Here is a 12,517-nt window from a genome sequence, read left to right on the forward strand (position 1 = left end):
GGAAAAAATCAATGACCCAAATTTGCTTTCCTTTCATACATTTTCCCTCCCCACCCCCCTTACAATGTAAGCAGTATAAATGAACTCGGACCTGTAACATTCTGGTGGTGTGATTCTACAGTGGTGGATTAAGTATAAGAGATTAAGTATAAAAGATGTTCGCTATGTATGGAAATTGTACAGATGTAAAATCCCATCATGATGGTATCCTTTCTTTATGGAAAAAGGAAACTTTTTATGACCAACTGACTGGATATTTTAAAGAGTTTAGTGATGGAATCCCTAGGTTACAAATAATAGATTTATTTCACTCATCTTATGTTCAGTCTGTCTTGTTTGAATGGTGCAGGCTGATTCAGGTTTCATATTCTTCACTTGTGAATGCTTTCCTTTATACTCTATATTCCAGCCTCGGTTAGTGTGATGAAACAGACAAATGACTGTTTGGAAGCTTTTGTGTTCAAGGACCAGCCTGCCTGTTTTTAGCATCGTTTCACGGAGATGCCTTGGTGTAAGGCATAGCAACTTGACTTCTTGTGTGACATCAATATGCATAAGCAGACATCAGGCATTTCTCCAAATGGTGTGAAAGCCAGTGGGTTCAGTTCAGTATTAAAATAAAACCAGAATGATTGCATTTCTTGTGATGGGAGGCACAGTCTGTGGGCAGCTGTTTCCAGGACAGGGAGTGATTCTTTCCCACTTTCTTGGAGATGAATACTCCCATAGTGTCACTATCTATTAGTTCCTGGAACTTCCATACTCTTCTGCTACATTCACCAAATTAAGAACAAGTAGAATAGTCATCCTAGAATGATTAGATACACTTGCTCCCCAGGAAGCGTTAATACTGCTGTTCCATGAAATTGCGGTGCTAAGCCAGTGGCCCTTCATGGGTTGTGTTGTACAATAGCACGACAGGGCCTTTTGTTATACTCTCGAACACTGCTTGTATACTGTGACTCTTTCTGAAATACTGTTAGACTTGTGTTACTTTCACCAGCTCTTTAAAGAACTTCAGTCTTCAAAAAAAGGCATAGAAAATCACCAAGACTTATTATTCAAACAGAGAATGTTGGAACAGAATACCAGGAGGATTGGTAATGGAATATGGGGCCTTTTGTCGCTGGAAGCTGGTTTGATTCTGGAGTAGTTGAGTGGTGAACAAAAATTGTTAGCATCCATTACTTCCAGTAGCCACTGTGAAATGGGTTAGAGGTCTCTGTTCAATTCCTTATGGAATGGTCAGACCATCACAAGAAAAGGCCACCACAGTTGGTACCCTGGTTTGTGGTCTTAGCAGAGGCCCTGACTAAATGGGTATGGAGATTGAACTAACATCTGATCAAAGGTGATTTCCCCATGGCAGTGTGGGCTAGTTTGTACTGATTTCGCTTGTGCTCTTAGCCATTGTGGGGATAATGAGGACTTTACTTTCCAGGGCTATCAACCTGTCATCTCTCACCAGCTCTAAATTAAACTATAAAACAAACAGAACTGTAGTCTTTATCTTGAGTTGCTTTGATTTTAAATCAGCCTGAGGTTTACTGTCTGAAGGTGGTGGAATGAACTGACTCTCCTGCAGAAGAAACAGATCCAGGACTTTGTATGGATCACAATAGTTGGGAAGGCATAGCTGCAATGGGAGAGGGCAGAGCTGGGGAATTTCTCACGGAGGGAAAAATGGCATCAGGGAGCGGAGGCTTAGTTAGATGTTGATATGGGAAGATGGCTGCAGTGGGAGCAAAGAGGAAGTTTGAATGAGAAGGAATCGGCAGCATGAGCAATGGTGCCTGGCTGAATAAATTCTCCGTTATAGCTAGACAGCTGGATACAAAAACAGTCTTCAACTGTCCTAATTTTTACAATTAAAACTGTCACTTTGTTCACTTAAAATACATTTTGCAAATCTTGCTTGTGCAGGCATCTGAATTTTCCAGAGACAATTCTGTTATCTCTTGACATTGATGCTGCTTTTCTATTTGTTAAGAAAAAATTGCTGGCATGAATATTTATAATGGGTATGTTAAATGCTCCCAATTGTTATTGGCTTAGACCCCTTCCTAGGTCTTCAAGGAGGAGTCTAAGTCTATGTTGTGCAGTGTCAGTGTTACTTAGGGGAACTCTTTACCCTCTGAAAGTTATTTTGTTCTAGAAGAGATTTGCAAGTATTGAACGTAGAAGGACGAATGTTCCTCATTTGGTTTTGTGGGCATTCAGCACACTACCTTACATTTAGTTCATTTGAAAAAATATTTGCAGGTAACCTTTAGCATGTAGCACTTGTCACTGGTCTAGAACAGCTGTGGTTCCTGTCTTACTGGGCAAGGAGTAGGGAAACTGACTTCAGGCCTTTAAGGATCCCTCTTCCTCAAGGGTGAGAATGTGATTATAGGATATGCTGTACTTGTCCATGCTTGGTCACATCAATAAGAAAATGCAGGGCTCTCTCTTTGAAGTTAGTGGCAGAAGGATCACTATAAACACTTAGGCTATGTCTACACAAGCAGAGTTTTTTCGCAGAGAGTTTGGTCGCTGATAAAAAAGCGCTTCAAGAAAATTGCTGTTGTGTTCACATTGTCTTCCACTGGTGGCATAGCGCATTCACACTTGTGGCACTTGCATCGGCAATGAGAGCAGTGCACTGTGGGTAGCTACTCCGCAGTGGAGCTCTCCCGCTTCTGCTGCTAGGTCTTGTGGGAAGGCGCAGGGGATCATGGCGCATCATGGGTCCGGGCTCAATGCCCCGTGATGCACTGCTTTCCATCCCAGCATTCCATGTGCTTCTGTCATCAGTTCATGGCATTTTTCAATGTCCCTTGTGTGACGTTGCACCCCATAATGCTTTCTAGAAATATGCTTATGAGTGTAAATATGATGTAACTGGAATATGCTTTCTACAAAAGGTCTCTTGTAAGGTATCATTACAAAGCTTATGTTCTTCTGCATGTATTCATCCTATTCGTATGCATGTATCATTTTTATATCTGAAGTTATGAGCCTTGGGTCTATGCTTGTATTTAAAGTGTTTGCTGTAGAAAGCACGTAAGGCAGATGTGGTCAACATAGTGTGAAGGGGTTATTCAAGTAATTGGGAGTATTTAGTTAACAATGGACCTTGATAGACACCAATCCACATCTGAGCTTTCTTGGGAAGTCCTGCAGAAAATGGACATGTGACTAGTCCATGTGACTCCAAAACTCCATTTTGTAGTTGGATTCTGAACGTGGTTCAGACCTGGGTCTGTGTTTGTAGCAGGCAAGTGTGTCTGGCACAACCAGGCAGGGCACTGAAGTCCCAAGCTGCCAGGGAAAATGGGCTTAGAGGTAGTCTCAGCACATAAGTTGGCAGTCCCAAAGGGGTTTCTGTGATTCAACCCATCACACCTTGTTTTCTGCTTGCCCTGCCACATCTATCTGCAGGAATGGATCCCGCGCTGATCTCCACTGCTCTGCTAGCTCTTACTAGCACATCGCGAATAGTAGTGGAGTTATTCTTGAAGTTATGAAGGCAATGACAATCAAAGTTGCCTGACGCAATGTCCGATATAGAAAGCAGCAACATTAGATTGCTTTTGGCATTCATGGAACAGCTGATCACAATGGAACGTCGCTTTTGGGCTCTGGAAACTAACACAGAGTGGAGGGATTGCATCATTATGCAGGTCTTGGATGATGAGCAGTGGCTGCAGAACTTTCGGATGCGGAAAGCCACCTTCTTGGAATTGTGTACTGAGCTCGCCCCAGCATGCGACGCAAGGACTCCTGAATGAGAGCTGCCCTCTCAGTGGAGAAGCACATGGCGATCGCGGTGTGGAAGCTGGCGACTCCAGACTGCTACTGGTCGACCGTGAACCAGGTTGGAGTGCGGAAGTCGACTATTGGGGCTGTGTGAACGGAAGTGTGCAAGGCCATTAGTCATATCCTGCTGCAAAAGACTCTTGGCAGTGTGCGTGAAATTGTGGATGGGTTTGCAGAAATGGGTTTCCCTAACTGCGGAGGGGCGACAAGGGATTCTCGCAACAAATTCTTTGGTGGCCTCACCGTGAGGCCACCCACTCTCACTGGTGGCTGCACTGACACTTTTTTTCCTAAAATACTTAATTAACTTTAGGAAAAACAATTAAATATGCACAGATTCACATCCAAATCTTTGTAATGTATATTTGTAGGTTTTTTTTGGGGAGACTCAATAACAAAAATAATGCTACCACCCCCATCCAGCGCTTAGTGGGTCCTGGGGCTTGCTGTGAAAAGTGATATTTGTATATTTGTTAATATCACAGCACACTTAGTAGCTACCTGCCAGGCTGTGATAAGTGATATTAACAAACATACACTATCACTTTTCACAGATAGCTAGTAAATCTGCTGTGAAAAGTGATACTTGCATGTTTGTTAATATCACTTTTCTCAGCAAGCTCCAGAACCCATTAAGCCCTGGATGGGGGGACCGAAGAGGGAGGCAGCAGGGGCCAGAGGCGATGGTGGGATCAATGCATTGCCAGGGGAGGCAGCAGGGGCTCGGGGCAATGCGGGTGGGCGATGAGCCCCACTGTTGCGTGGCCAGAGCCAGGGCCTGGTGTCTGCTGCCATGCGGCCAGGGCCGGGGCTCAGTATCTGTGGCCAGAACCTAGAGCTGGGGTTGGGAACTGCATGGCTGGAGCCAGGGATTGGAGCCCGCTGCCAAACAACTGGAGCTGTGGTCAGCACCCAGAACTAGTGCCTACCACTGCATGGCCAGAGCTGGGTGCCAGAGCCCAAGAGTGCATGGCTGGAGCCAGGAGTCAGCACCTGCTGCTACATGGCTGGAGCCAGTGCTCATTGCTGCACAGCCAGAGCCAGGGGTCGGCACCTGGGGCCAGTTCCTGCCACCACGTCCGTGTGGCCGGAGCCCGGGAACAGAGCTGTGGGTCGGCTGCCATGCAGCTGGGGCAGGGGATCAGCACCAGGGGCTAGAGCCGTGTGGCTGGAGCCCGGGGCCAGTGCCCGTCACCGCCTGGCCAGAACTGGGGGCCAGAGGCCGACAGAAGCTCCACAACCAGAGCCAGGGATTGGTGCCCAAAGCCCTGTGTTCGGAGCCGGGGCTGGGGGGTCAGCGCCTGTGGCCAGTGCTTGCCACTGCACAGCTGGAGCCCGGGACTGGAGCCGGGAGCCAGCGCCTGCTGCCACGCAGCTGCAGCCAGGGGCTGGAGGCTGGAGTCCTGCAGCTGGAGGCTAGGGCTGTTTGGTCAGAGCCAAGTGTGTGGTCAGTATTCACTGCCCTGCGGTCGGAGCCCGGGGCCACATGGCCAGGTTCCTGAAGTCCCGCCGCTGGAGCCTGCCGCTCAAACCCCCTCCCCCCAATGTGGGTCAAAAACTCACCTTGCTCCTGCAGCCTTGCGTCCCCACCTCTCTCCAGAGGCAGTGCAGGCGGTGCATCCAGGAGCAACAAGGAGGGAGGGAGAGGGGCCCATGCTTTGCCCCCGCCGCCTCACCGCCCAGGAGGCTGTCGTGGCTGCATGAAAATCCCCTGGTGGCTGCATGCTGCCATGGTGGCCGCATTTCAGAAACATTGCAATAGATGGCGTGCATATTCCAATTCTGGCACCGGACCACCTTGCAACGGAGTACATCAATTGGAAGGAGTATTTCTCCATGGTTTTGCAGGCACTTGTGGATCATCCTGGGCATTTCACTGACATCAACATGGTCCAGAAAGGTGCATGACACTCATATCTTTAGGAACATTGGCCTGTACAGAAAGCTGCAAGCAGGGACTTTCTTTCCAGACCAGAAGATCACCATAGGGGAAGTCGAAATGCCCAGTGATCCTCGGAGAGCTGGCGTACCTCTTAATGCTATAGCTCATGAAGCCATACATGGGAAACCTAGACAGCAGTAAGGTGCAGTTCAACAACAGGCTGAGTTAAGTGCAGAATGACAGTTGAATGTGTGTTTGGCCAATTAAAGGTGCGCTGGCGATGCCTGTATGGCAGGTTAGACCTTAATGAGGAAAATGTTCCCATGGTTATAGCTGCACACTGCATAATGTTTGTGAAGGGAAGGGTGAAAAATTTACTCGGGATGGACTGCCAAGGGCTATTAGAGGGGTGCAATGTGGGGTAATAAGAATAAGGGATGCCTTGAGACAACACTTCAAAGATGAAAACCAGTAATATTTGTTGCTATGATTGGGACTGCAATGGTTAATTAAATTTGATATGCTAGGAAGCAGTTGTGATTGTCTAGGATTCAATGTAAGGAACTGATAAAAGTGCCTGTTGATTTGCAGGTGCCATCTGCTATCATGGAAACAAAGAGTGCTTATAATTCAAAGAACTTTTCTTTTATTGCCAAATAAACCACAACCCAACACCACACGCACACACATAGACACACAGATTCTTGGTGGGGGAGAAGGTACTGGGGGGGGGGTGACTTTCAGAGCTGAGCATAAGTCCAGCTTTCATTTGAAACGCTGTCCACAGGGGGTGGAGTTTAGAGGAGAGCACAAAGTGTCAGAAAGCAGAAAGGAATGCGCCAGGAGAATTCTGAATGTGCTGAAGGGGAGGGCGAGCACGCATCTGCTCAGTCTGGACCATTACAAGAGACTGGAGCATGTCAGTTTGATGCTCCAAAACTTTTATCAGCCTCTCCGTGGCGTATCTATTGTACGCATCATTTTCTTTTCTTTCCTGCTTGTTGCTTTCCCTCCACTTCTTGCATTCAGTCTTTTGTGCCTCTGACTGCAGCAGCACCTCCCAGAACATATCTTCCTTGCTCCATCTCGGGCATTTTCTTATCTGGCGCAGATGCTCTCCTGCTGTTGGAAGGGGTTCTCAAGGTCATGTCTAGAGAGGCATAATTAACAATAAACAGAAGAACTATTGTCAATTACACACAGAGCATTGAAACACTGCATTAAAATAAACAGCTGGTAACATACCTATCACTTTCTCGGTGACCCTAGGCAAGCACCCATGCAGGAGAACACCCCAAGAATGGTGAGTGAACCCAGGGGCAGGGGCATTGTTCACTGCAGAAAAGCAATGTGAAAGGGTCGCGGGGCACTTATGGGGGTCAACACTCTAAACTCTCCCACCGTTTTCCACAGGTGGAGGTCACTTTTTGGAAAATATCTCACTCCTGAGGAAGGAAGCAAGGGTGCATCTGCTACACGCTTGCATCCTCTGCCCCAGTCCCTTCGCTGCTTGCCTGTGTGCAGCTTTGGTCCCTGCCCAAGTAATTGCAGAGTGGCACGGGAAAGTGTCTCTCAATGGGGGAAGGAACAAAGCAGCTCTGCCAAAGAACCTCTGGCAGAGGATCACTGAGTACCTCCAGAAAAGTTTCTCTCTGGAGGAGTCTCGTGAAATCTTGGAGTGCATCAACTCTCTGTTCCATCATTCTGCCTAGCTGTGGAAATGCCTAGCACACAAACACAGCCAACCTTGTACATTTCTCTGCCCTCAACCCATTTCAGAACTTCACAAAGCAAAACCACTTATCAGGGGTCTTCTCTCCAGGCTTGCCAGAGAGTGACTGCCAAGACTGGCGATCCACCGCCGGAGTGGAGAACAGCTCCTGACTGGATGCACCATCCGCCGGCCCTGCCGTGGGCTCCACATCTTCAGCCTCCACCTCTTCATCAATGACTTCCTCCTCGGGTTACGTCCACTTTCCACTGGCCCCAGACCCAACGAAGTATCCACAGTGCTCTTGGCGGTGGAGGTTGGGTCGCCACCTAGGGTAGTGTCCAACTCTTTATAAAAATGGCAGGTCTGGGGCACAGCACTGGAGCGACGGTTTGCCTCCCTTGCCTTGTGGTACGCGTTCCTCAGCTCCTTCACCTTTGCGCTGCACTGCAGCGTGTTCCGATCATAGCCCTTTTTACGCAAGCTGCATGCAATCTGGCCGTAGATATCGAAATTCCTACAGCTGGCGCACCGCTGGGACTGGACAGCCTCCTCTCTCCACTCATCAGATCCAGTAGCTCCGCAGTAGTCGAAATGGGAGATTGTTTGCTGCGTGGAGCCTTATTGGAAAAACCTGGGAGGTGAGCGCAAGCCTGCCCACGTCTAAAGACCCCTCCCTCAGCCTAGTGGGAGGGACCACTGGATCCAGGTTCCATTGAGTACTTGGGAACAATTAATGAAAAACAGGGTCAGGAGTGTGGAGCCACCATGCTCACCAGGGAGGATGTGATGTGAGCTCCCCACGCTGAGCAAACAGGAAGGGGAATTTCAAAATTCCTGGGGCTTTAAAGGGAGAAAGGCGGAAGATTGTTCACCTGGCAGCAGGGCAGCAAAGTTGAAACTGCTGACCAGAGTGGTCAGCATGGGCATTGTGGGACAATTTCCGGCGGCCAAATACAGCACTAAAATCAAGCATGGTGTCTACACTGGCACTACGGCGATAAAACTTTGGTGCAAAAAAGCCTTATGATTCTTGTCAACGTGGGTTTTTTTACAGCGCTGCAACTGAGGAGTGTCGGCGCAAAAAGTGCCTTTGCAGTGCGTACACCTCTGCTGCCTTTTGGTGAAAAAACTTGGCAGCGTAGACCAGCCCTTAAATGACATAGAAATGCAAAAGTTGTGTGTCTGTCTACACTGGCTTTATGGCTTATAACAACAATCTATAACCCACTAACAGCTACCGCACAGCTATTGCCTCCCCCTATCCTCCCTAGGACTGAAGGTGTTAATAGGCCAATTCACCTTACAATATGTGTTAACTACTCATGCTAAACGAGTCTGTTCCACCTCGTATTTAGCTGTGACACTGGGTATCTACCCTAGAGCTTACAGTGGCACAGCTATCCAATGCAGTTGCGCCGCTGTAAGATCTCTAGTGTAGCTGCTCTGCGCCGACGATGGGAGAAAGCTCTTGTCGGCGTAATTACTCCACCCCCTACGAGTGGCGGTGGGGTGTGTTTTAGTCATACCCCTGCGTGATATAAGTTATACGACATAAATGGTAGTGTAGACATAGCCTAAGTTTCCCAGACCTGAAGAAGAGCTCGGTATGGCTTAAAAGCGATGTCTCACCAACAGAAGTTGGTCCAAAAAGCTATTACCTCCTCCACCTTGCCCCTCTTTATATATTGTCTGGCAGTGTTTCAGGAAGGGCTCTGCTTTTCTTTGAGACCAGATCTTTTCCCCATTATTTCTTTTTGCTGGACTTCTGCACATAGACTTTCCAATTATGAATGAGTCTAGTAAAGAGGGGCAGGAGAGGTGAGACTTCTTTTTGCTGTTCTTTGTGGCACTGGACTGGTTGTTTCCTACCTTAGATAAGGTAACTTGTCAAGCCTTCCCCTTTTCTAGCTCAATCCATTCATCCCTTCCTTGTGCTTTTCTTCTCTTCCCTTCTTGCCAACCCCCACCCCCACGTCTTCACTGCAGCAGGTTTTCATGGATGCAGCATTTGCTGCACAGCTGGGACAGCAAAGGCTCACTCTAGTGGTGCACAACTCTTTTTTGCACCCATTAAGGGATGCGTGCCCTTCCCGAAACAGAAGCTATGTCCCAGCCGTGACCTGAATGAGGAGAGTGTCAAAGGCTCCTTCTGAAACAGGTTCTCAGAAAATCACGCATAACATAACCCTGTCCACTTCTTGGTTTAAACAGAAATGTAGTTTCACCATAGAGTTGTGTGCAGTGAGTGGGGAGAACTATAACAAAGCCCAAGAGCTACTCGCGTGAAGTATCTTTGTCTGAAGAGAAAGCCAGCAGGTGTCAGCACAGCCTGTTCTTCAGTATTCCAAAGCCTGCATGAGCAAGGAAATATTTAGCATTTGTGAAGAACAGTTCTCTGTGAACTAGTTTAACTTGCAGAGCCTGTGCTAGCTCTCTGGGGCCGAGCGCAGATGCTTTCCTTGCAGACAGTGTTGCATTTTAAATTGAAGTCAAAACGCTGGTGTCAAATCTTAAATTCATCCTGTTAGATGAAGAGCATTCTTCGCATAGCCAGTTCCAGCGTGTCTAAACCTTTGCACAGCCTGGATGTTAATCTCCCCATATCAGTCATTTGGTGTGTTGTCTGGAAAATACCAGTTTTAGTTTGCTGAGGCATATTTATCTAGCTTTAAAATAAGTCGGTCTTAACTTCAAGGTGAAGCACCCAGAGCAAACACAAACATACATGCAAAATCCTTCACTAAAACTTCAGCAATACAACATAAGCCAGAACACACACATTATCTTAATGCCCTCCACCCTGCCCTCCCGTTAGTCCCCCCTGTGCAGCGAAAAAAGGGGAATCTTGCATTGTGTCTTCCAGGTCATCACATCTGAGCTTTGATCAACTCAGGTGGGATGTGAATTCCAGTGCACAGAGGTGACAGGCTGCAGCGTTGTGAATTGATTCACTCATCTATCATGGCTGAGGTTCACATAGATTATGCCCAGATAATGGGCAACAAGTGGTGCATAAGGGGGTGTAATGGACTTCCTTACAGTTAGGGTACGTCTATACTTACCTCCGGGTTCGGCGGTAAGCAATCGATCTTCTGGGATCGATTTATCGCGTCTTGTCTAGACGCAATAAATCGATCCCGGAAGTGCTCGCCGTCGACACCGGTACTCCTGCTCCACGAGAGGAGTACGCGCAGTCGACTGGGGAGCCTGCCTGCCACGTGTGGACCCGCGGTAAGTACCTTGTATTTCAAACTAAGATACTTCGACTTCAGCTACGTTATTCACGTAGCTGAAGTTGCGTATCTTAGTTCAAACTGGGGGGTTAGTGTGGACCAGCCCTTAGTCTCCCATCTATCTATATGTATTAACTTACCAGTGGAAGGCTGGCTACAGAGGAGATGAAAGAAAGTAAAGTTGAAGTGTGGGTGCGGGCTGGTCTGTGTGATGTTTTTTCCTTAAATCTTCCAGTTTTGTTTCTCTTGCTTTACTCCTCTCTTCTGGAGTCTCATACTGTGGAAATTACTCCAAGGATTTTCAACCTTTTTTGTGCATAAGCAAAAAATTGTCCTAGGCCATTTAGTTCTCATTATGGATGCATAATAACTTGTCAAATTTCATTTTATATCAATCACCCCAATGTAAAAATGAGGTAATAGGGGAATGTGATGGGTGGGTTGCTGGTGGTGCCAATGGGGAGGTGAGGAGGATGGGTGTGTGTTCTCTATTCCCCCAGCAGCAGACTTGCTTCAAGAGTGTGGTGGCCTGGCCCTGTTGTCACGTGAAACACAGCTCTCCCAAGAGCTGGGAAGGAAGGAGAAGACTGAGGAGCAGATGTGAGATTGGGTTAGGGATAGAGCAGAGAGGGACAGCAGGAAAAGTGGAACTTTTCATATCTTCCTACACCCTCTGTTGCACCCTAGAACCCACATGATTTTGCTTCACCCCACCAGCAATCCATGGGGTGCAGCCCAGCAGACTTCCCCTCATGAGCCATTGGTGGGTTGAATCTTAGGGCAAGTCCTGATTTACAGAAATCAATTCCTTTATAATGTAGGGGCCAAATTCAGAGGGGTGGGGGTTGGAGTGTAAATTGGATGCAAATCTAAGTTGGTTGTGGCTACACCAAAGAGACCAGAAGAAGGTGCAAAGTATATCAACTTAGACTCATCTCTGCATTTGTCCCTAGGCCTCACATTCTGCCAGATGCGGCATGTAGTGCTGCACAGCTGAAAGTTTCCCTATCCTCTGAGAGCTGCTTGTAGGCTCTCATTTTACATCACACTTGGGTCTAATTTGGCCAACGTTGTTATCTGCACCTATAGGGTCTATAGGGATGAGGGTGCAAGTGAGCTGGGAAAACATGCCCAAGGCAGATATATTTCTCCTGTTCTGTACTCCACATGTGCTGCTTAAGAGGCCAGATCAGGAAGCCCCTTTGCTTGAATGGCCTTAACTTTAACATGTCAAGTATTGGGCTATTCCCACATTGGTGTGCAGTCAAGCCTCAGGCTCAACGACCGTCTAGCCGGCATGAACTAAATCAGATCAATGGTCTTTAGTCAATGACTTCATCCAGAGTTAAACAAGTGGTGTAGAGAGGAAGACCCCCCCCCTATAAGTCATTAGTGTTAGCTGAGCCTCTCATTTTCTTTTTCTATTTTATCAGGGGGAATCTGGCTTAGCAGAAAGCACATCTGGCTCTCTTCTAGCATCTGCTTTCCTACTACTGCCTCTAGGGTACTGAATGAGACATCTATTTAAGAGCAAATATTTGGTAGTAGATGACTCTTTAATCCAGGAGACAGAAGCATAACAGCTGATTTTGACTAGAAGTTGAAGCTAGATAAACTCAAATCAGGGGCAAAGGCAAATATTTTTAACAGTGAGGGTAACTAACCAGTGGAACAGCTGGACATGGTAGATCCTCCGTCACTTGCTGTCCTTAAATCAAGAGTGGACATCTGTCTAAGAGACATGCTCTAGGTCAATTACAAATCATTGGGTTTGTTGCAGGAATCATCAAATGACATGGCCAATACTATAAAGGTCAACTTAGATGGTCATAATGATCCTTGCTAGCCCTACATCTATGAAAAGTGATTAATTTGCTCCATGAACAA

General features: G+C 47.3%; 1 protein-coding gene across 3 annotated transcripts in view; it reads right to left on the bottom strand.

The window, feature by feature from the left end:
- Positions 1–6,312: 6,312 nt before the first annotated feature.
- The window catches only part of STEAP3 (STEAP3 metalloreductase), a 45,914-nt gene continuing 39,709 nt past the window's right edge, over positions 6,313–12,517 (bottom strand). For all 3 annotated transcript variants that reach the window (XM_065561574.1, XM_065561577.1, XM_065561578.1), the window contains one exon: positions 6,313–6,833. In XM_065561574.1, coding sequence (XP_065417646.1) covers positions 6,782–6,833 — 52 coding nt within the window. In that variant the 3' untranslated portion in view covers positions 6,313–6,781. The remainder of the gene's footprint in view (positions 6,834–12,517) is intronic.

This window comes from Chrysemys picta, chromosome 11 (assembly GCF_011386835.1).
Source record: "Chrysemys picta bellii isolate R12L10 chromosome 11, ASM1138683v2, whole genome shotgun sequence".
Lineage (NCBI taxonomy): Eukaryota > Metazoa > Chordata > Testudines > Emydidae > Chrysemys > Chrysemys picta.